Genomic DNA, 25,680 nt, shown 5'->3' on the forward strand with positions numbered 1-25,680 from the left:
TTATTTTTTTTTTCTTAATCTTATTATGTATATCTGTGGGTCCTTAACAAAAATTAAAAATATTGATAAATAATGACAATGATGCAATAGCACATATAATTACTCAATTTTTTAAAGATTCCAACCTGTACAATCTTATCTCAGGTGATAAGCAACACTATATTTGGAAAAACCAATAACTAACCTTGTTGGCCTTGTATTGTCTTATCGTCCAAATTTAATATGTCATGTTGTGTCGGTCAATTTAATGCATGATTTTTAATTTTATATTACTTACTTTTGCATAAATATTTAAATATTTGCTAAAATTAAGGAATACTAGTTTTTTGTCATATTTTAAAATTTATTTTCTCATAAACTTTAAAAGTTTTAATTTTTTTATATTAGTAAACATTTTAAACATTAATAACAACACATCAATTATTAGCTGTTTACATTCAAATAATAATTACAAATTGTTATTCATTGAAATTTAATAGCAGCAAACATTATTTAGATTTTTAAATTATACTTCAAATGCACCTCGGTTATCCAACCATGGAAGTAAAACGCTCATATTTTCTGCTAATCTACTGTTAGTGTACATAGCTTGACGGAAGGCGTTGCCCTCTTCACCACCGATCACATTGTCAATATTCGCATCTTCACGTGACTCACAAAGAATGACGGGCATTAGATTTGTGGCAATGCTATAAGCTAAACGATAATAACACACATTTAGTCAGGGTCAAGGTAAAATTGCAGTACATTTTAATTAGTACACTTACCCCAATAATCATGTTTATACATGGCCATGTGTATATCTCTTAAGCTGGGCATTTTTCCTTCATACTTCAACAGTTTCAGATGCTCAATTAACTGTCCGTGATAATAAGCGATGAAATAATCAAAATGTTTCAATTTGATTTCAATGTTCGTGGATGAGTATAGGAAATATTGCAAATCCTGAGCTGGTGAAGAATAACGGCCCAATTGGAAATCAATGAAATAGGTTTCCTTCACCGATCCATCTTCATTGTATTGAAACATGATATTATTAACCCATAAATCACCATGATTTAGAACATTGAATTCCGAAGGGTTTCGTTCTGATTTCATTTGATATGGATCCGATTGAGTTTCGACACATTTTTTCTGCAAAGAGAAATAAAATTATTTACATTTAAATTATGAATCAAACAGTACGATAAGTTGTAATGTAGACTTAATGATAAAAATCTTTTTAAAAATAATACACTGACGAATATACCCATTATGCGAAATGCATATGGGTAAAACACAATTTGGATTCAGAGAAGGCATGGGTACCCGGGATGCATTGCTTGGAGTTCACGTTCTAGTTCAAAAATGCCGCGAAGGTCAAAAGGACGTCTTTCTTTGCTTCGTGGACTACGAGAAAGCATTCGATAGCGTGAAACATGATAAACTAATGGATATTTTAAAGGATATTGGACTAGAAGAATGCGATAAAAGATGTATTCAAAATCTATAATGGAAACAAGTATCACAAATTAAATTATCTGACAATATTCCAATTTGAAAGGGTGTATGGCAAGGATGTATTTTGTCACCACTTCTTTTTAATCTATCAAAATCAAAAGCTTCCAAGAATATTGGTATTAGTATAAACAATGCCCTCATCAATAACATTGGCTACGCTGATGACACCACATTACTGGCAAGCAGCTCAGCAGGATTACAACGACTAGTAGATGCACTTATGAAGACTAGTGAAAAATATGGATTAGCAATCAACATAAAAATTCCCACAAAGCTGAATTTTGGTGGAGAGCTAGGGTTTGCCATTAGAAGCAATGTCCTTAAAGTCCCCATCGATCCCATGTGTGCAAAAAAAATTATTCGGGGCCAAAGGTCAAAATTTAAGGGTTTTTAGGTTTTCGGATTTATTTTTTGAAAACGGTTGATCTAATCAAAAAGTGACTAAAGTAAATATTGTAGACAGAAAAATTATCTACAAGTTTGACCCTTATAATTTTTTCTTAGAAGGAACCATTCTTGACATATAGCTGTTCTAAAAAACACATGATTTTTATGCACTTATAAGGGAAATATGCACATATTCAGACGAACCGGCTAAAATAAGCGAAGTAATCGGGTCTGTCCCCCAAAAAATATATATTTTCTTGAAGAGCGAAATTATAGCTATCTTCTAAACAAATTCCAACAAAATCGGAGTGTGTTTAGTAGAGTTATTCAATGTTGGAGTCATTTTATGCAAAAATAGCCCATTTAACCCACATGTATAATCGAAAGCCCAACGGGAACGACCCCAACGAAAACTCTCCGATTTTTTTTCAAATTTTGTCCGTAGGTAGGGTTTGTTGCGCTGATTACGGAAATGTATAATTTTCAACGGTTGCGGATCCGGTTCGCCGGTTATTAGACCCGAAGGGCCAAATTTAAAAACCGGGTTAGACCCGGTTCTACTGAACCGATTACTGCAAAGTGAAAGCTTACGGAAGTATCAAACACATAGTGTCGTTACTTTAACCGGTTCGCCTCATAATGTACTTACGCGGCTAATTTTTTATTTGACCTTTAGATCGGGATATCTCGGAAATGGTAAGTGTTTTTTTAAGAATCATAAAGACCAATCTTGTAGACAATTATTGAATCTACAACTTTTACTTTAGCGGGCTTTTGCTAAGTATTACCGTTTTTGAGAAAAATTAAAAAAAAACTGAATAATGCCTCCAAAAATGACCTTTGACCCCGAATAACTTGTTTTGCACACATGGGATCGATGGGGACTTTTAGGACGTTGCTTCTAATGGCCAACCCTAGCTCTCCACCAAAATTCAGCTTTGTGGGAATTTTTGCTATTTCCCCCTTATACGCATGTCTATTTTGACCGGACTATATGATTGTCAGCAGAAAACAGGTGGATAGTAATGTACCAATGATAATAAATAACAAACAAATAGAAAGAGTAAGAACATATAAATATCTAGGAATACAGATAAACGAACAGTGGGATATGTCAAGCGAAATCAAATGTCGAATTGAAGCAGCGAGAAACGCATTTTCTAAATATAAGAGAACGCTGACTAGCCATGATATAAGTCTATCAACAAAAATGCGTTTTGTCAGATGCTACATATTTTCAGTATTACTATACTCTGCCGAAACCTGGACGCTAAAACTAGCAGACGTAAAACGAATTAATTCTTTTGAAATGTGGATTTATCGCTGGACTGACGGCGTTTCAAATGAAGAAGCGCTACGACGGATGAATGTCGAACGAGAAGTCATACGCAATATAAAAAGCCGAAAAACATCCTACTTAGGACATGTAATGCTTAATGGAAAATATAAGCTGCTCCAAGCCATTATCCAAACAAATATAGAGGGAAGAATACCGAGAGGCAGAAAAGAAACATCGTGGATAAAAAACATTCAAGAATGGATGGGTCTACAAAGACGAAAGAAGCCTCCTGAATGCCGCAAAGAATAGAAACCTCTCTACAATTGTATGATCGCTAACACCCGAATATGGGTTGGCAAATAAATAAGAATAAGTTGTAATCAGTGGACCCAGTCACAGCATACAGCAATGTAGATCGAAATCCCGCAGATTTCATTGCCCGTTACCTGCTGTTGCTTTTTGTCTTAGGTAAGAACTAATGAGCATATTAATTGAATTCTTTCTTTTGCAGTTGAATAAACATAACGATCGCGGCACCCGGCCTGAAAAATGGTGTTACTAAGCAATGGTGCATTTATATTATAATGTCCTAAGTCCTTAATTTTTATACCCTCCACCGTTTTCAACACATTGAAATATTCATCGGAGACCCTATAAAGTATATATATATATATATTCTTGATCAATATAAAATTTTAAGTCGATATAATCATGTACGTCCGTTCGTCTGTTGAAATAAAGATAGAGCTCTATAATTTGATATTGTAGTTTATATTACTCCTGGGATAATTGGTATAGAAAATGAGTTATATCTGTCCACGTTTTGATATAGCTCCCCATATTCCCATATTATCATAACGAATTGCCTGAAAATTGTTATTTCGTTTTCTTTGGGACTACAAAACTTTCTGCCAGTATAGGTTCACGTTTTGATATAGCCCCCATAGAACGGTACCACCCGATATTCGATATTTTAAAGGTTTTACCTTCTTTATTACAACGAAATGGCTGAAATGTAGTTTTCTACAGAGAATTGAGGGTATAGATGCCAATTTCGAAATAGCCTCATATAAGAAGCACACATGATTTTCGGTTTTTATACCCTATACCACAATGTGGAAAAGGGTATTATAAGTTTGTTTTGGTAAAAATTCATGTAACACCGCGAAATATTCGTCGGAGACCCCCAATGTGGTATACCAATCTTCATATCTCGACGAGATAAAGCGATTTTGAGATGTGTGTCCGTCCGTCAGTCCGTCCGTCCGCCCGTCTGTCCATTATAAATTGTAAACACGCTCCAGGCCGCAATTATGGACCGATCATCACGAAATTTTGTATGGAGGTCGGGTTCAGACTAGAATAGATCCCTATTCTTATTGGTCATGATCGTGAAATATTTAGCGGGTGAAATGGACCAAAAACATAATATTTATCCAATTTTCTAGCGGCTCTGTAGGTCTCAATAATAGTCCGATCAACGCGTAATTTTAAATAAGGTAAGAGTATATCACAAAGGAGAAGCTTGCAATTTGAGATGGCGATCGGATAATATTTAGAGGGTTAAATGGACCAAAACTTTTGTGTGAAAATTGTGAAAATTTTTAATATACAGCTCATATCTTAATTCCTGGAAGTGACATTCCGGACAAATGAGATATACTTGAAAGTGGAACGCTTGACCTTTCAATTGATCCCAATTATGTTGGTGTGCATGATCAGATAACAGAGTTACAGCCTAATATATTCCGGATTTTGTTTGTAGTGTAATAATAAACTCGTTAGAAGTCGCAATTATACATCAATAGTCACGAAATTTTGCACCAGGTAAGAGTATAGGTCGAAAAAGATGCCTACAATTTTGAATGATGATCTGTTATTCTTTAGCGGGTGAAAAGGACCATTACTTTTGTATAAAAAGTATAAAAATTTTATTTTTGGTCGATATTTTAATTCCTTGAGGACATATATATTTCGCAAAGTAGCCTACATATGGGAAAAAACTACTGACCTTTTCTCTGATGTAAATTGCAATAAAGTGTTTGCTAGATAGCGGGCCTACTGCCTATTATATAATCGGTTCTGTGTAGAGAACAACATTTTTATCCCATGCTACATATTGTCTCTCCAAAAGTTTATGTAACACCACGAAATATTCGTCCTAGACCCCTTATTTGGTATGCCAAAATTCATATCTCGACGAGATGAAGCGATTTAGCGATGTGTGTCCGACCATTAAAAATTGTAAACAAGCTTAAGGCCGCAATTATAGACCGATTGTAACGAATTTTTTAAGGAGGTTGGGTTCGGGCCAGAATAGAAATGATTAGTTTTTAATGATGATCGTGAAATGTTCAGGAGATGAAATGGACCAAAAACAAAATTTTAACCAATTTTGTAGCGGCTCTATAGGTCAAAATAATAACCCGCAAAATTTTAAACAAAGTTTGAATTTATGATGAAGAAAAAGCGTACAAACCAACGTGAAGATCAGATAACACCTAGCGGGTTAAATGGACTGAAACTTTTGTGTGAAATTGGTAAAAATTTCAATAACGTAGCGGTTAAACAACGGAAGTAGTAGTACTACATAAGTGGGTTTCATTACATTTTAGTTTGTGTGAACCAAATTTTCCTTTCCTGCTACAAAAATGTCTTTGTCATGCTAGATAACTTTTTGGTTTTGGTCATAAGTATTATACATTACATCTCTGATATTTGATAATTAAATTTTCACAATCATTGAAAAGAAGTTCCGTGGAGAGCGATTGTCCAGGGATAGTGGTATAGGGTATCCCATGGTCGGCTCCGTCCGACTATAGACTTTTCTTACTTGTTTTTTTTTTATTTTTTTAGTATATTTTTCATACAAAAATAGCAGTAATTCTTCATTTAAGGTTATAATGGGTCAGACAATTTCTCTACGAAAAATGTTTGCCATATTACCACATTTGGGTATTACAGCCATATCACGGTACCTGACGATTTCAGCTTCTTTAAGGACTCTAATTAGCAATTAAAGGTTTCTAGTGGTTAAAAAAATGTTATCCACACAAATTGTATAAAAAATAGAAAAATTATAATAAAAACAAGTAAGCAAAGGCTATAGTCGGACAGGGCCGACAATACGATACCCTACACCACTACCCTGCGAGTTAGCTTTCAGCAAATAAATGTTTCTTTTGGACAAATAAGCTCATTGCAAGAAATAAATTTTTGGAGTCTGCAACCTTATCACAATAAGCAATAGTATGGGGCCTACTGTTTATCGCCGAGTCCGAAAGGCATATCTTAAAACACCACCTGTAGAGAAGTTGTACATGGTTGAAATACTCAGAAAATGTCGCCAACTTTACTGAGGTGTATTTTGCCATCGTTGGAAATTTGATGTTTGCTGGCCGGGAATCGAACGCCCGACCTTCAGCGTGCAAGGCAGGTGTGCAAACAATTGTACCATGGTGGCACCAATAAGTAATTTTAGAACGGACATTTAGTCTGGGTCTAATTTTTTGCATATTTTGACTTTGTGTCCTAAATATCCCATCGAATTGGCTGAAAGTTTGTATTAAGTATTCGTTCATCACAATTTTCGACCTGAAATTTATCGGTATAGGTCCAGGTCTTCATATAGCTCCCATAGAACCGTACCTCCCGATATCCGGTATTTTGAAGGTTGTGGCCTCAATATCAAACTGAAATGGCTGACATTTTGTATTCAGTCTTCGTTGGAGGTAAAAAAAAATTCCACCTGAAATTTGTCGTTATATATCCACGTCTTCATATAGCTCCCATAACCAGAACCTACCGATTTTTTGTACTTTGAAGGTTATGGTCTCAATATCCCTCCGAATTGGCTAAAATTTGGTATTAAGTCTTCATTGGCGGTATTAAAATTTCCATTTGAAATTTGTCGTTATAGGTCCAGGCGTTCATATAGCTCCCATACAACGAAAGATCCCCAGTTTCGACATTTTGAAGATTGTGGCTCTGGTTACAGATTTCTCTATTTTATTGACTTGTCTGAGGTGAATTTCAAACAGAAAAATGTACACATAAACATTTTAGAAGATATTATTGAAATATATGTAGCATACGAAAATATGTGAAGTACAGAAATTTTCCATATGCAAAAATAATATTTGCATATGCATAATTTATACATTTCGCATATTTTTGCATATGTGATATATTTCGATTGGAATTTAATTAGAAGCCAAAAATATGCAAATTTTACTAAAATAGGTGTTGCATAAAATTCCGCTGTCTACATATCATTGAGCTGATATTAATCGGGGTGCTCTCATTGATATGAGAGAATGCTCCCTTTTTTTAGCGAAAACCCGAACTCTTTAAGTGTCTAGCATTCTCAAATAAATGAGAATCACACTCACTTTTCGGCTTTCCCAAAAAAACATCAGAACAAAAATATTTGTAAACAACTATCAGCACCTATCAACTAAGAACAGATCGAGTTCTGTAAGTTGAAAAGAACATCACCACAGTTGCCTGTGAGTACATGGACTGAGAAAAAATTCCCATTCTCAAATCGGTTCGGGATACTTATTTCGGTTATAGCGCGCAATAGTTAATTCTGTCAATTGTGTCAATCTTTAAAAGACGCTACTCATTATATTGAGAAACACTGTTAATTAATGACTTACTACGTGCTATATGATTACTGAGGTCACAGTCTTTAGTAAAAAAGTTGCCCCTACTGGGATGTTTGTGGAACAATTATATACAGTACATTTTAAGAAATATTCTTAAATTTGAAAATTGGCGTTGTCTAGCAATTTCTGTTGCATCTTTAAATTTTGGACAATTGGACAGGTAATATGAAAGGGTTCCACGCTATTTGTAAGGACTGGCAATTTGCCTGTCATGATAGAGACAATTTGTAGGGGGGGGAAGATGTGGTTCTCTTCACAAAACTCATTATATCTTAGGTAGTAGATCCGTTACCAAGCACACATATTATTGCAATTTTCATCAGAGGAAAGATCGGTAGTTAATTTTTCATAAATAGGCGACTTTGCCGGTATATGGCCTCCAGGGATTAAAATATGGACCAAAAATAAAATGTTTTATTTAGTATACAAAAGTAATGGTCCATTGCACCCGCTAAATGATATCAGATCATCATCAAAAATTGTAGGCATCTTCTTTGACCAAAACCACTACCTCGTGCAAAATTTCGTGACTATTGATCCATAATTGCGACCTCTAGTATGCTTTTGATTACATTACAAGCAAAACACTCGATATATTAGGCTGTAACTCTGTTATCTGACCACATAAATCAACATAATTGGCATTAATTGAAAGGGCAAGAGTTGTCCTTCCAAATATTATTTATGTGGGCGGAATGTGTGGTCCAGGAATAAAGATATTACCGGTATATTAGAAATTTTCACAATTTTCACACAAAAGTTGTGGTCCATTTAACCCTCTAAACATCATCCGATCACCATCTCAAATTGCAAGCTTCTTCTTTGTCATATAATCTTACATTATTTAAAATTTCGAGGCGATCGGACTATAATTGCGACATACAGAGCCGCTACAAAATCGGATAAAAATTTTGTTTTTGGTCCATTTCACCCGCTTAATATTTCTCGATCATCACCAATAAGAATAGGGATCTATTCTGATCTGAACCCGACCTCCATGCAAAATTTCGTGACGATCGGTCCATAATTGCGGCCTGGAGCGTGTTTACAATTTATAATGGACAGACGGACGGACGGACAGACACACATCTCAAAATCGCTTTATCTCGTCGAGATATGAAGATTGGTATACTACATTGGGGGTCTCCGACGAATATTTCGCGGTGTTACATGAATTTTTACCAAAACAAACTTATAATACCCTTTTCCACATTGTGGTATAGGGTATAAATAGAAAAAACCTGGACTGTGTGCTTGGATGCAACTAACGGGATCTATTATTTAAACTCAATTTTTATACCCTCAACCATAGGATGGGGGGTACATTAAGTTTGTCATTCCGTTTGTAACTACTCGAAATAATCATTGTAGACGCAACAAACTATGTATATTCTTGATCAGCGTGCGATTCTGACCACAGAATCGGTTGTAACTTTGCATTTTGCATTTCAAGAGGCTAAGAAACATATCTACCATAAAAGGTTTATATAGGTCCACGTTTTGGTATATCCCCCATATAACGACCCATATATAGTACGCGTCATTTTAAGATATTTTGAATGTATTAGTCCCATTTGAGCACCAAATTGGGTGTAATTTGGTATTTTGTGTCTCCAGAGGATAAAACACATTTCTACCAAAGTTTGTTTATATAGGTCCACGTTTTGGTAGAGCCCCCATATAACGCCCCATATAAAGTACGCGTCACTTTAATATATTTTGAATGTATTAGTCCCATTTGACCACAGAATCGGTTGTAAGTTTGTATTTTGTGTTTCCACAGGCAAAGAAATATTTCTACCATAAAATGTTTATCTAGGTCCAGGTTTTAAGGAAATTTTAGGATATTTGTGCCATTTGATCACCGAATTGGTTGTAATTTGGTATTTTGTGTCTCCAGAGGCTAAAAAATATTTCTACCAAATTTTGTTTATATAGGTCCACGTTTTGGTATAGCCCCCATATAAGGTCCCATATATAGTACGCGTCATTTTAAGATATTTTGAGGCTAAGAAACATATCTACCATAAAAGGTTTACATAGGTCCACGTTTTGGTATATCCCCAATATAACGCCCCATATATAGTACGCGTAATTTTAACATATTTTGAATGTATTAGTCCCATTTGAGCACCGAATTGGTTGCAATTTGGTATTTTGTGTCTCCAGAGGCTAAAACACATTTCTACCAAAGTTTGTTTATATAGGTCCACGTTTTGGTAGAGCCCCCATATAACGCCCCATATAAAGTACGCGTCATTTTAATATATTTTGAATGTATTAGTCCCATTTGACAACAGAATCGGTTGTAACTTTGTATTTTGTGTTTCCAGAGGCTAAGAAATATTTCTACCATAAAATGTTTATATAGGTCCACGTTTTGATATAGCCCCCATAGGACGAAATCTCCCGATTTTCGGTATTTTGAAGGTTTTTGCCTCATTATCGAAGCGAAATGGCTGAAATTTGGTATTTAGTCTTCGTTGGGGGTTTAAAACTTTCCCCCGGAAATTTGTATTCCACCGAAAAGGCTGAAATTTGGTGGTTAGTCTTTATTTGGGGTATAAAACATTCCATATGAAATTTGTCGGTATAGGTCTACGCCTTCATATGGCCCCCATAGCCCCCCAATTTTCGGTATTTTTGAAGGTTTTAGCTATACTATACTACCAAAATGCCTGAAAATTGATATTTCGTCCTCTTTTGGGATGCATAACTTTCTCCTAGAAATTTATCTGTATCGGTCCACGCTTTAATGTACACCCCAATGAACGGTACATCCCAATTTTCGATGTTTTGAAGGGTTTAGCCTCAATGTGCGTATAAAAAATTCCACCTGAAATTAGTCGGTATAGGTCAAAGTCTTCATATACATAGCTCCCATAGAACGGCACCGCCCGATTTTCGGTATTTTGAAGGTTTTAGCCTCATTATTCCACCGAAGTGGTTGAAACTTGGTATTTAGTCTTTTTCTTGGCTACAAAAATTTCCCTCAGAAATTTGTCGGTATACGTGCATGTTTTGGGGGATACCCCCATAGAACGGTATGTCCCAATTTTCAGTATATTGAAGGTTTTAGCCTCATTATAACACGGAAATGGCTGCAAGATGGTACTTAGTCTTCGTTGAGGGTATAAAGCTTTCCACCTGAAATTTGTCGGTATAGGTCCATGTCTTCATATAGTCCCCATAGAACGATTTTCTACATATAGCTCGTTCTCCACCAAAATAGCTGATATTTGGTATTAAGGTTTTGATAGAGGTATGAAACATTCCAGCCGAAATGTGCCGGTATAGGTCGACGTCCTCAAATACCCCTATAGGACCGTACCTTCCGATTTACGGTATTTCGAAAGTTGTGGTCTCAATATACCACCGATATGACTGAAATTTAGTATTTCAATTGCCATGGGTGTAAAACATATTGCAGAAGATAAGAAGAGAATAAGCTCTTTTTTCAAATAACCCCATAGAAGCGTACTTTCCGATTTTCGGTATCCCATCGAAACGGATGAAATTTAATATTTAAACTCCGTTGGTGGTATAAAACGTCTCACCTGAAAATTTCCGTTATTGTTCCACCCATAGCAAGATCCCTCCCAATTTTCGGTATTTTGAAAGTTTTAGCCACAATATTCAATGGGAATAACTGAAATTTGGTATTTAGTCTTCGCTCCAGAAATTTATCGGTACAGGTTAACGTTTTATACAGTCTCCATAGAACGGCGCTCCCGATGTTGTTAACTATCCAAATCCAGAATATCCAGGTTTAGGTCTAGTCGGTTTTGCCCACTTTTATTTATTTCGCTCAATTCGGAAAATTGTAAATATTGGTCCATGTTTTGGAAAGAACAAAAACTGTTTGAAGGAAGTATTATCAGTGGAGATATATGTACATACTACTCCTGCAATAAAAGGAAGATTTTAGTACTTTCATAAACGAAATAAAACTAATTGTTCCTATTCACTTCAATACAGTTCGTGGTGGAGGGTATAAAAAGTTCGGCCCGGCCGAACTTCACTCTTTTCTTACTTGTTATCATTGCTTGCACTCTTGAAATTTTACAAAACGAACCATATAAAGTGTAAGTTTAAGCCAGTTTCCATTATGCCTTTAAGTAACTGCATGCAGAAGAAAAATGTTCTTCATATTCAAAGAATTGGATAATTGGCTGATATGAGACCTTTTTCTACGGTTTTTACGTAAATTCCCAAAACACCTGTTTTAAATGCAAATGTAAAATGCGTTATAGGTTTTATATATTTTTATAACCCGCAACAATATACAAATTTTTACTAGGATAATATTTTTCCTTTATGATATCGGAAAAAATAGTAAAAATTAGTAGTAGTCTTGCAGTACTGGAACAGACCAATTGTTTTGAATAAAGTATTTTTGGAAGTAAATTGTAAGTCCCAATTTACATTGGGCGAGTTTACTTGCGGCAATTGTCATTTTGTAGGAGAGAGAGGTGAGGCATATGGTAACCCTTTGCCTCTCAGCACCCTCTCTCACCTACAAACTGACAATTGCCGCAAGTAAACTCGCCCAATGTAAATTGGGACTAAGTTTATATACAAAAACAAGTCAAAAAGTATCAGTCGACAGAGCCAGCCAGCCTGTGTATATTGAAACAATTTTTTCCCAAAATACGTATGTATTTAGGGCGTCTGAACCGACAAAAATGTTGATAAGGATTAAAGATCAAAAGTTTTGCGGAGGAGATACTAAAAGAAATGGATCGACATTGACCGTTATGGAAGTGGATCTCCAGCCAAAACATATGGTGCCATATGGGGTTCTTACACTCTTCGGGCTGTTTGTTTAAGAAGTATGGACTTACCCCTAAAAAACTTTTACCATCGTAATTGAGGCAGCGAATGCAAGTTGCTTCAACAAAAATCAAAGTGATTCGATATCAGGTCTTAAAGTGAACTTATCCGAAATTTTGTCTGGGAGGTACCGGATGGAGTGGACAAATATAGTCCATATTTGAACCTGATCTATATCTGGTAGATATATTAGGATGTGTAAAGTATAGACCAATTCGGCCACTCCCTTCAAGAGTTACAGTACGAACATCTTTCCGAACAGTTTTGAACTTTTGTGGGGGAGGTACCTGAAGGAGTTGACCGTTATGGCTTATCTTCCAACTTAAACTATGTTTGGACAAAATATTACTAAGGCCATATTTTGGACGGAATCGGCAGATCCGTTCGAGTGTTATCTTGCGCTCCAACCACCTCACACGGTGTCATAGGGGTTTTTTTTGCAACTTTCAGGCTATTTTCTCAGGAAGTATGGACTTGCCCCTGATGAAACTTGTACCGTCGTATGGAGGGCAGTGAATACAATTTGCTTAAACAAAAATCAAGGCGATTCGAGAGATGGCCCTAAACTGAACTTATCCGAAATTTTGTGTGGGAGGTACCCGAAGGAGTGGACCGCTTGAGTCCATATTGAAACCTTATTTAAGTCTAGTACACGTTTCACGATGGGCAAAGTATGGACCAAATCGGTTACTCCCTTCAAGAGTTATCGTACGCACAAATTTTCCTAACTTTTTCGAACTTTTGTGGGGGAGGTACCGGAAGCAGTGGACCGATATAGACCATTTTCCAACTTAAACTAAGTTTGGGTAAAATATTACGAAAGCCAAAATTTGAACCGAATCGGTTTATCCGTTCGAGAGTTATCGTGCGCTCCAGCCAGCCAGACAGACAGACGGACGGACATTGCTCAATCGACTCCAAATTGTCTGAAACATATTTCGTCCAAACATACATGGGGTCTAAAACCATTATTTCGATGAGGCAAATTTTGCCCGTATGAAATTGTATATACCCTCGTTAGCATAAATGCTGATGGTATAATAAAGCACGGTGTACATAAACCATAGTGTAATATCAAAACATACCTATCTGAAAATGGTGTAAATCTATATTTCGACCGTAAAGGTTTTAACAATTTTTTTGAATAGAAGCAAAATTAATATATGTGCGAGGAATAAATGCTTTGTAGATACGCGTTTTTGCCCAATCTTTACATAATTGATTTAAGGATCAAAATAAACAAATTTAATCCCTAAAGGTTCATTGTCGGATGTAATTTTTGCATAATTTTATTCGAAAGGGATTTCCGTTTCATAACGGTATTTTATGTATAAACATTTTCTATAAAATTTCTTTTCGCAAAAAGGAAGTTTATTGGCCACTCTTTAATTCCCAATTCAAAAGTTGTAATATTTCTAATAACTTATTCAACTACAGTTCCTTGAACATGTGTCCTACGAAAAATTGTCTATGTTTAAGGAGCTATAACCTTATAGTAACACCATATATCGACAAAATTCTTTTAGGATTGTTCTATTATAAAAAAAGTCAACGACACATTCTTCGATTTTTGTCCACTGAGGCACCATTATGCGTCGGCTAGGTTGGTCTTGAACCTTTCATTGTGTGGCTTGGTTGGTCTTGAAAATTTCGTTTTGTGGCTTGGTTGATCTTACAAATTTCGTTGAGTTGATTTACTTGTTTTGTTGGGAGCGCTGACATAGAACGACTTAACTCGTATTTTGTTCCTATGCTTGAATGAAGAAACAAGTGGCTTGTGCAGAAGTTTAGTATGAAACACTTTTGCAGGGAATTGTCGGTACAGGTCTACGTTTTGATATAGCCCTATAGAACGGTACCGCCCGATTTTCGGTATTTTCAAGGCTTTAGCTGCGTTATCCTAAAGAAGTTTGTAAAATTCGGAATATAATCTCCGTCGGGGATACAACGTACAACATTCCTACAGAGAACTGTGGGTATAAAAGCATCACTTTAGCTTTTAGAAGCTTTCAACCACATTATCAATTTTTTACACTCCACCATATGATGTGGGGTATATTATATTTGTCATTCCCTTTGCAACACCATTAAATTTTTGTCCGGCTGTATGTTGAAATCATGATAGCCCTAAGATGATTGGTATTGAAAATGGTTCCAAATTTTGGTACTGACCCCATATAACGGTACTGTTGGGTGGTATTTTTTAAGGTGTTAACATTTTAAGAACTTTTTCATATTGAATTAGCAGTAGTTTCACATTGAAAGTATCCAGTGGTCAGAAAACACCACGACAAATTTTTGACATATGTACGTATATGTGTAAGTTTACATGCCGATATATCCATCATATCCCGATTTTTGCTATTTTTGGGATTTCAGCTAATTTTTCACACAATAGTAGCTATAATTCGGCATTAACGGTTCCAAGAGGTCAGAAAACTTTTTAGACGCTCGGCATTTATGCTAACGAGGGTATATACACTTTCATAGGGCAAAATGTTCCTCGTCGAAATAATGGAAATAATGTTTGGACGAAATCAGTTTCAGACAATTTGGGGTTGATTTAGCCATGTCGGTCTGTCTGGCTTGCTGGAGCGCACGATAACCCTCGAACGGATCAACCGATTCGGTCCAAAATTTGGCTTTCGTAATATTTTGTCTAAACTTATTTTAAGTTCGAAGATGGGTTATATCGATCCACTCCTTCCGGTACCTCCCCCACAAAAGTTCGAAAATGTTTGGAAAATTTCTGCTCACTTTAACTCTTCATGGTCCATACTTTGCACATCGTTAAATTTCTACCAAACTTAGATGAGTGTTCCAATATGGACTCAATCGGTTCACTCCATCGGGTAACTCCCACACAAAATTTTGGAAAAGTTTAGTTTAGAACCTGCTCTTGAATCGCTTTGATTTTTCTTGTAAAAACTTGTTTTCGTTTCATCAGGTGCAAGTCTATACGAACTGAGAAAATAGCCTGAAAGGTGCAAACAACCCCTACGACACCGTGTGTAGTGGTTGGAGCGCAATATAACTTTCGAACGGATCTGCCGATTCGGTCCAAGATTTGGCCTTCGTAATATTTCATACAAACTGGGTTTAAGTACAAAGATAAGCCATATCGGTCCACTCCTTCAGGTATCTCCCCCACAAAAGTTCAAAAATGTTCGGAAAAATTGTGGGCACCATAATTCTTGAAGATTTGGTTCATTCTTTACACATCTAAATATATCTACCAGATGTAGATTAGGTTCGAATATGAACTATATTTGTCCACTCTTTCGGGTACCTCCCACACAATATTTTGGATAAGTTCACTTTAAGACCTGCTCTCGAATCACTTTGATTTTTGTTGAAGCAACTGGCATTCGCTGCCTCCATTAGGACGGTAAACATTTTTTCAGGGTTATGTCCATACTATTTGAAAAAATAACCCGAAAGGTGTAAAAAAACCCCTATGGCACCATATGAATTGGCTGGAGAGCACGATAACTCTGGAACTAATCAACCGATTTATTCCAAAATTTGGCCTACGTCATATTTTGTCCAAACTTAGTTTCAGTTCAAAATTGGGCAATGCCGGTCCACAACTTCCGGTACTACTCCCCAATATTTAAAAAATTTCACTAAAATTGTATGCATGATATCTCTTAAAAGGGGCAACCAATTTGATCCAACCTTTGGATCTCCTAATATGTTGTCCAAGTTTACTTTAACTTCTAAATTGGTCCATGTCTGTCCTCTCCTTAGTCTATATTCCCCATAAAAGTTCAACATTTGTGTCTAAGTGGAGTTTAGGGTCTGGTCGAAGATCCTTTGGAAAGTCCGTGCTTCCTGGCATACTGGCCCAAATTTAAATAATGACCTACTGGTGGGGGCTGTATTTATCGAAAAGATATGATTCCCAAAATAACATCCACTACCATAATGGACTATGTCGGTTCATTCCTTTAACACTTTTGAACTTTAATCCTAATCAACATCTTTGTCGGCAAGTTCAAATGACCAAAAAAAAGGCCACAAAATTCTGAAAAGACCCTAAATACATTCGATCTGTCCGTAGATGAAAGTTTCAATTCACCGAGGCTGAGGGTATATAATAATAATTTTTACTTGTTTTCATATGAAAATCGCTTTAGATTACCTGGGATATATTTATCATATTTAAAGAGCATTAACTTCATTATGGATGCACATATCGACAAAATTCTTTCATATTCGTCTTATCTGGGGTGTTTACCGTAAGAAAGAAACGTAAACATATATAAAAGATAACATCACATTTTTCGCGCCGCCCCATGTTACCATACATGCCGAATCTGGCAAAGGCTTGTTTAAAAATGCCAATACAATATATATTTTGCCATATCGCTCATTTATTCAAAGAGTGGCATAACAAAAAAAAATGCTTTTTCTGAGTTAGCAACTACCATTTTTTTCTACGACTTCTACCTTTCCATGCTAATATCTTTAAAAAGCAACGTGTTACAGATGACTTACTACAAGTTTATCATGATTCAACAAAAAAGTTTTTTGAGTTTATGAAGCACTAAACACTTGGAATCATGCTTGATCTTGCAAAGAAATTTAGCATTGATATGTCGCTAGGTGTTTGCAGAATATGGCCCAAGTAGTTATTATATTTTTTGTGTTTTTTAAGTTGAGGAGTCAAATTTCAGTAGCTAACTTAAAACGCATTTCTCTCGAAATTGGACGTTTTGAGATGTATCACTCTTTGAGTAAATGACCGATATCATCCATATTGTACCTTTACACGTATGTATGTGTTGAACACAAAGACTAAAAGAATAAATCCCCCTTTAAACAATTCACGATCATGTTATTGCTTCTCACTTGCATGCATACATTTTACTTACCAATTTCTCCTTTAAATATTCCACATCACCATACAAATGCAAATTAGCTCTAAAGATTTTCCCGCTATTAAGGCGATGTTCGGCGAATACATCTTCACCTGTGACCATACATTGATCGTACATTGTGGGAAACTCTTCCACCGACTCAACATAACGCGCTGATGCTGCATGAAATTGTGCGAGTTTTTTCAAAACAGCCTTTGTGTGCTCCATATCGAGACCTAATTGACGGGTGGCATTTTTAAAATCTCTTAAACGCAAATCTTCCATTATAAGCAAATAACTATTGTGTCTATCACTTTGCAATTGCATCAACTTTGGGGCAAATTCCACAGTTTTACCCGCTTCCGAATAGAATTCTTCAAACTTGGGAATATACTTTGAATAGGTCAACTGCTCCTTTTTAAATATTTGCCATTCCTCTATCATATTTTGTATTTGTTCACTTTTAGGTTTAATTTTAACCATATAAGAAGTTGATTTCGAGCTAGCATCGGGCATTTCAACTTCTAGGTGTACTCTCAGTAGAGTTGTCATAAAATTTTCACCAGCTGCCACTGCTCGCTTTACATTGAATTTAGTGATTTTTGTAAAATTTGGAAAATCTTTCTCTAAAAATTCACTAAACAGTTCTTTGGTTAGCCACTCAGGTTTGTCTGGAAATTCATTGTTATTGTTATTGTCGTTGTTTTTGTTTATTTCTTCTTTTTCATGCTGAATATCACCATTTGAATTTGAATTTTGCACCATGTTTGTTGTATGTAGTAGAGTTTTTGTTTGTATTTTAAAAGGCTAATCGGTTTGTCCGAGTTGTTCGTTTAAGCGTAACGTCTGAACAGATACTGCGTGTTGATTTTTGACTTGATCATATTTTCAAAATTGTGTGCTGCTATCACGTCTGTTTATGAATGGTTTAAGTGTAAAGTAGACAATTCCAGCCGAATAAATAAATAAATATAAAAAATGCCCAAGTGATAAGTAACTGTAAAGGGGAGTACACACTACCAATCAAAAATGACAGCCAGCGTACTTTTAGGACAATTTTCCGGCAAATAACAACTTTTATTTAGCGAAAAACATTTTAAATACAATATATACGGTATTATTTAGATATTACAAAGAAATTTTCAGTTAGGCTTTGATATTCACGAAATAGACCTCGATGACTGTCAGTTTTGTTTGTCAATGTGTACTATACATAAAATATCTTGAAAATGTAATCGATAAATATATATCGTCACTAGATATGTTCTGAAGTAATAACATGTTTGTGATTTTAGTTTGCATTTCCCATTAATGTGAAAACTCATGGCTTGAGAGCAGATAGGGAAGCTAGAACCGATATAAGTATCTATAAACAAGAATGTTTGCCACATATAAATAGAGATTAGTAAACAACTGATTTAATTTTCTGTACGCGTTAAAAGTTTGACTCAAATTATTTTATTTATGTTTTTAGAAAAGTAGACTTAGTCCATTATGCATGTTACCCATTCAGAGTATTTAGTATATTTCGTTTGGCAGTTTCAGCGCTGTGAGCTTTATTTTTTGTCAATTGTACCATTTATAGTATAAAACGAAATTTGAATAATAATGATTTAAGCAGCAATTTAAACATTATTAAGCAGACAAAAACATATACATATTCTCTAATATAAAAAAGAATTTTTTTTATAATTTATTTAAATTATTTTTTTTTATTTCGCTTAATATATTTAATTATAATTTATACAATTAATTATCTTTCTTTCATACATATTTATTGCATCTATATATATAAAATTGAAATTTGTTTGTCTGTTTGTTTGTGCCTTATAGACTCGAAAACCGCTGAACAGATCTTAATGTTTAGGGTACATTGCTACATGGCCTGGAATGAAAATAGGCTACATCATTTTTTGAAATTTCGCGTTGATCTGGAGATATGGCATCAAAACCGGAGGTACCTCCAAAAAATTTAGATTTTGTATGCAAATATCTTTAGAACTATTACAGATACAATCTCCAAATTTTGTATGTGTGACGGAATTTGATGTAGAAATAAATTTATTACATTATATTCAAATCGGTTCAGATTTGGATATAGCTCCCACATACATATATTTTCGGCCGATTTCCTTATTTTATGTACCAAACATGCTATTTATGACCAATTTCAATGAAATTTGGAATGTGTGGCGGAATTTGTTTTAGAAATAAATGCGCCAAATTATATCGAGTTTGGTTCAGATTTGGATATAGCTCCCATCATATATATTTTCGGCCGATTTCCTTATTTTATGAGCCAAGCACGCTATATATGTCCAATTTCGCTGAAATTTAGAACGTGTGATGGATATTGGCCTAGAAATATATGTGCCAATTTATTTTGAAATCGCTTCAGATTTGGACATAGCTCCTATATATATTCTCTGCCGATTTCATGTATTTGATGCACCAAACACACTATATATGTCCAAATTCACTGAAATTTGGAATGTGTTACAGAACTTGGTCTAGAAATAAATGTGCCAAATTATATCGAAATCGGTTCAGATTTGGATATAGATCCCATATATATTTTCGGCAGATTATCCGCATTTGATGCACCAAACTCGCTATATATGTCCAATTTCGCTGAAATTTGGAATGTGTAAAGGAATTTGGTCTAGACATAAATGTGCCGAGTTATATCGAAATCGGTTCAGATTAGGATATAGCTCCAATATATATTTTCGGCCGATTTTCCACATTTGATGCACCAAACACCCTATGTATGTCCAATTTCGCTGAAATTTGGAGGGTCTGACGGAATTTGTTCTAGAAATAAATGTGCTAAATTATATCGAGATCGGTTCAGATGTGAATATAGCTCCCATATATATTTTCGGCCGATTTGCTGTATTTTATGCGCCAAGCACGCTATATATATATCCAATTGCGCTGGAATTTGAAATGTGTGATGGATATTGGCCTAGAAATATATGTGCCAATTTATATCGAAATCGGTTCAGATTTGGATATAGCTCCTATATATATTTTCTGTCGATTTCATGTATTTAAGGGACCAAACGCGGTATTTATATCCAATTTGACTGAACTTGGTCTAGAACTACATGTGCCAAATTATATCGAAATAGGTTCAGATTTGGATGTAGCTCCTATATATATTTTCGGCCGATTTTCCGCATTTGATGCACCAAACACGCTATATATTTCCAAATTCGCTGAAATTTAGAATTTGTTACACAACTTGGTCTAGAAATAAATGAACCAAATTATATCGAAATCGGTTCAGATTTGGATATAGCTCCCATATATATTTTCGGCCGATTTTCCGCACTTGATGCACCAAACACGCTATATATGTCCAATTTCTCTGAAATTTGGAATGTGTAACGGAATTTGGTCTAGATATAAATGTGCCGAGAAATATCGAAATCGGTTCAGATTTGGATATAGCTCCAATATATATTTGCGGCCGATTTTCCACATTTGATGCCCCAAACACGCTATATATGTCCAATTTCGCTGAAATTTGGAGGTTCTGACGGAATTTGTTCTAGAAATAAATGTGCCAAATTATATGGAGACCGGTTCAGATTTGGACACACTATATATATATGTCCAATTTCACTGAAATTTGGAAAGCGTGACGAAATTCGTTCTAGAAATAAATGGGACAAATAATATCGAAATCGGTTCAGATTTGAATATAACTCCCATTTATATTTTCGTCTAATTTTCTGTATTTTATGCAAAAAACACGCTATTTGGTCTAAAAATAAATTTGACAAATTAAATCGAGATCGGTTCATATAGGAATATATCTCCCATATATATTTTCAGTCGATTTCATGTTTTTGTTACATATGTTCAATTTCAATGAAATTTTGAAGACTTAGCAGTCAGTAGAAGTCATCATAATTTACACAAGTACTTATAGTTGGGAAGGAATTTAACAAGGCTACAGCTATTAAGTATCATATCTTTGAGAGACTTCTTAAGATTTATGTTTTAGTATGATATATCTAAATCATTAGGAATACTTATAGGCGGATAGGTTTTCGGAGGAGTGTTACCTCCTGGAACATACAAAAATACCATAGTAGCTCCATAACAACCCTGAATAGGCATATAACGCCTTCATATATTCTATATTTATTCGTTAAGTTATTAAAAACGTGAATATAATTATGGCATTCCATTATATTTTATCGAGTCGGGGCAGCAAAGCGCACCGGGTTCAGCTAGTACTTTATATATGTAATAAATGGTTTTGTTCCTTTAATTTTTTAATGGTAAAAGTGGTAAAATAGAAGACTGTCAAAATTGCTCTCTCGTGACCAGTTTTAGCAGAAAAGTAAAGAAGTCAAAAAGAAACATAAAAATTGACTTTTCTTCTTTTATTTCACAGTTTTTAATTTTGTTTTGTCAGCGTTCGCTTTTTCTTCTGTTTTTGTTAATTTTTTTCTTCATTATCAAATAATCGTCAAACAAATGTCGAAAATTCAGTTCTACCATTTTTTATCCGAAGAAATTTGTCTGGTAGCCTGCGGTAGAAGAGAAAGGCATTTATGTTCTCTCCCTCTTAAAAATTGCTTCCAGTTTTATCACTTTTTGGGGTTAAGGAACGCTTTGCAGGTTAAAAATGGTAACAAATGGTAAAAATGGTAACCTCAGGTAAGTAAAGGAACACGACTAATATGTATATAGAACTAGTAAGAACTGCGTTAAGTTTCAGCCCGGCCGATCGTAACGCAGTTCTTACTACTACCACAACCTACAAAATAGCGAAAATCGGGGGTATCGTTCTATGGGCGCTATATGAAGACGTGGATCTATACCGATAAATTTCAGGTGGACAGTTTTATATCCATAACGAAAACGAAATACCAAATTTCAACCATTTCAGTTGGATATTGTAGAAACAACCTTCAAAAACCCGATAATCGATACATATACATGAACATTAATGGAATACATACATGAAAAAGTGGACATATACTGATAATTCTCTTTTGGAATATTTTATAGCCCCATCGAAGAATAAATACCAAATTTCATGCATTTTGGTTTGATGATGACACCGAAATCGTCGAAATACCGATAATCGGGAGATACGCTTCTATGGGGGCTGTATCAAAACGTGCACCGATATAGCCCATTTTCAATACCAAACTTCCTAGGAGCAATAGAAACTTCTGTACCAATATTAGAAAATAGTACATTCTTGCAGCTTCGTCTTATAGAGGAGCAGCGAAAGAGAAACAATAATTATTTGTCATTTGTATTAATTTGCTGGATTTTGTTACTTTGTTTAAATGTTCGTAAAATGTTCTACATTTTAGTTGATGAGTTGTTGCATGCAGTCACGTTTATAAAGCAATTTGTCAAAACAAGCTTGGTGATCTGGGGAAATTACTTTAGCCTCCAATATAACTAAAATTTTTATAACAAGGAAAAAAGGGAATTGGAACGGTTCTGTTATACACATAGGTTTAGTTGTTTTGCTGCAATATGTTGTATACATTTTTATTAATTACTTTTAAGATTATACAAATATCTGTGTTATGAAGTCCAGTTTTTTATAATAGTAAACCTAATTAATGATAATGTTATAATAAACTAATTGATTTTCAAATAAACAAGTAAGAAAGTATCAGTCAGCTGAGCCGACAGAGATATACCCTCAGCCACGTACCCGAAGAAAAAATGTTAACACAATACTTCTGTAGGTTTTTTAGCTGTTGGGAAAATTTTCCAGGATGGAAAGGGCCGCAAAAAACTACATGTTGCAACAAAATTCACAATGATCCAAGACGAGTGCATTTTTCCAAACTTTGGGTAGGGTGTACCGATGGGAGTGATCCGATGTAGTACATATTCGGACCTAATACGAATCTGTAGGAAATATTTTTTTTTTCTTTATTAGTCTATGGATATTTTCCTTACAGACTATACAATTAAATATGTTGTACTTATAGTCCGGCCAAAAAAGACATTGAAATAGCAAAAATTCCCACAGAGCTGAATTTTGGTGGAGAGCTAGGGTTTGCCATTAGAGGCAATGTCCTAAAAGTCCCCATCGATCCCATGTGTGCAAAAAAAAAATTATTCGGGGTCAAAGGTCAAATTTTAAGGGTTTTTAGGCTTTCGGATTTATTTTTTGAAAACGGCTGATCTAATCAAAAAGTGACTAAAGTAAATATTGTAGACAGAAAAATTATCTACAAGTTTGACCTTTATAATTTTTTTCCTAGAAGGAACCATTCTTGAGATATAGCTGTTCTAACAAACACATGATTTTTATGCACTTATAAGGGGAATATGCACATATTCAGACGAACCGGCTACAATAAGCGAAGTAATCGGATCTGTCCCCCAAAAAATATATATTTTCTTGAAGAGCGAAATTATAGCTATCTTCTAAAAAAATTCCAACAAAATCGGAGCGTGTTTAGTAGAGTTATTCAATGTTAGAGTAATTTTATGCAAAAATAGCCCATTTAACCCACATGTATAATCGAAAGCCCAACGGGAACGACCCCAACGAAAACTCTCCGATTTTTTTCAAGTTTTGTCCGAAGTTGGGGATTGTTGCGCTGATTACGGAAATGTATAATTTTCAACGGTTGCGGATCCAGTTCGCCGGTTATTCGACCAGAAAGGCCAAATTTAAAAACCGGGTTAGACCCGGTTCTACTGAACCGATTACTGCAAAGCGGATATCGTTTGAAAGCTTACGGAAGTATCTAACACATAGTGTCGTTACTTTAACCAATTCGCCTCACAATGTACTTACGCGGCTAATTTTTTATTTGACTTTTAGATCGCGATATCTCGAAAATGGTAAGTCTTTTTTAAGAATCATAAAGACCACTCTTGTAGACAATTATTGAATCTACAACTTTTACTTTATCTGGCTTTTGCTAAGTCTTACCGTTTTTGAGAAAAATTAAAAAAACTGAATAATGCCTCCAAAAATGACCTTTGACCCCGAATAACTTGTTTTGCACACATGGGATCCATGGGGACTTTTAGGACGTTGCTTCTATTGGCCAACCCTAGCTCTCCACCAAAATTCAGCTTTGTGGGAATTTTTGCTATTTCCCCCTTATACGGATGTCTATTTTGACCGGACTATTAATTTTCTGAATTTAAATATATTACAATTTTACTTTTCAATTTACAAAGTTTGAGCTAAATCGATTTCTCTCTTAAAGGGTTATTTTACACATTAGCCAGTTTAGGTGGTGCCGGTAGGATTTTCTGGAACTTTTTGGGTCATTATCTCAGGAAGTATGGACTTTCCCACGAAAAAAAATTACAACGTCGTAACAGGGGTCGCAAGTGCAACCTGCTGCGTCACAAATTAATAGGATCAGAGAGGAGTTGTTAAACTATACTTTTTCCAAATTTTGTGTGGGAGGTACTCAACTGAGTGGACCGATATAGTCCATATTAGAACTCGATCTATGCCTGAAAGTAATATTACCAATAGCAAAGTTTGGCTCAATTCGGTTATTCCCTCCTAGAGTTATCATGCCCACAATCTTGGCGAAAAATTTTGAACCTTTGTGGGGGAGGTACCGGAAGGAGTGGACCAATATGGTCTATCTTCGAATTTAAACTAAGTTTGGACAAAATATTGAAAGACCCAAAATTTTAACCAAATATGTTGATCCGTTCGAGAGTTATCGTCCACTCCAACTACGACACATGGTATTATATGGGTTGTTTGCAGTTTTCGTGCTGATTTCTGAGGATATATTGACATGCTCCTGAAAAAAATTATATCGTCGTAATTGGGGTAGTGAATACAAGTGGCTGCAACAGAAATCAAAGCAATTCGAGAGCAGGCCTTTAACTGCACTTAAGCAAAATTTTGTGTGGGAGGTACCCGAAAGAGTAAACCAATAGGGTCCATATTGGAACCTAATCTATGTCTGGTAGAAATGTCACGATGTGCAAAGTATGGACTAATTCGGTTACTCCCTTTAAGAGTTATCGTGCGGACAATTTTTCCGAACATTTTTGAACTTTTGTGGGGGAGGTACCTGAAGGAGTGGACAGATATGGCCCATCTTCGAACTTAAATCAAATCTGGACAAAATATTTCGATACCCAAAATTTGAACCGAATCGATTGATCC

At 35.3% G+C, this 25,680-nt stretch overlaps 1 protein-coding gene across 1 annotated transcript; it reads right to left on the bottom strand.

Moving 5' to 3' along the window:
• Positions 1 to 322: 322 nt before the first annotated feature.
• On the bottom strand, positions 323 to 18,663 carry LOC141390703 (uncharacterized). The gene is made up of 3 exons (XM_073963641.1): positions 17,547 to 18,663; positions 768 to 1,134; positions 323 to 696 (listed from the first exon to the last, which is right to left on the bottom strand). The coding sequence occupies exons 1-3, from the start codon at positions 18,294 to 18,296 to the stop codon at positions 506 to 508; spliced, it is 1,308 nt and encodes a 435-aa protein (XP_073819742.1). The 5' UTR covers positions 18,297 to 18,663; the 3' UTR covers positions 323 to 505.
• Positions 18,664 to 25,680: the final 7,017 nt, after the last annotated feature.

Source organism: Musca autumnalis, unplaced genomic scaffold, assembly GCF_047663935.1.
Source record: "Musca autumnalis isolate F117 unplaced genomic scaffold, ASM4766393v1 scaffold_1, whole genome shotgun sequence".
NCBI classification, from domain to species: domain Eukaryota; kingdom Metazoa; phylum Arthropoda; class Insecta; order Diptera; family Muscidae; genus Musca; species Musca autumnalis.

Coding starts and splice junctions, on each gene's coding strand:
- LOC141390703 (XM_073963641.1), bottom strand. CDS start 18,296: ATGGTGCAAAATTCAAATTCAAATGGTGATATTCAGCATGAAAAAGAA. Junction 1,135..17,546: donor AATATTTAAAGGAGAAATTG/GTAAGTAAAATG, acceptor TTCTCTTTGCAG/AAAAAATGTGTCGAAACTCA. Junction 697..767: donor GTATAAACATGATTATTGGG/GTAAGTGTACTA, acceptor ATTATCGTTTAG/CTTATAGCATTGCCACAAAT.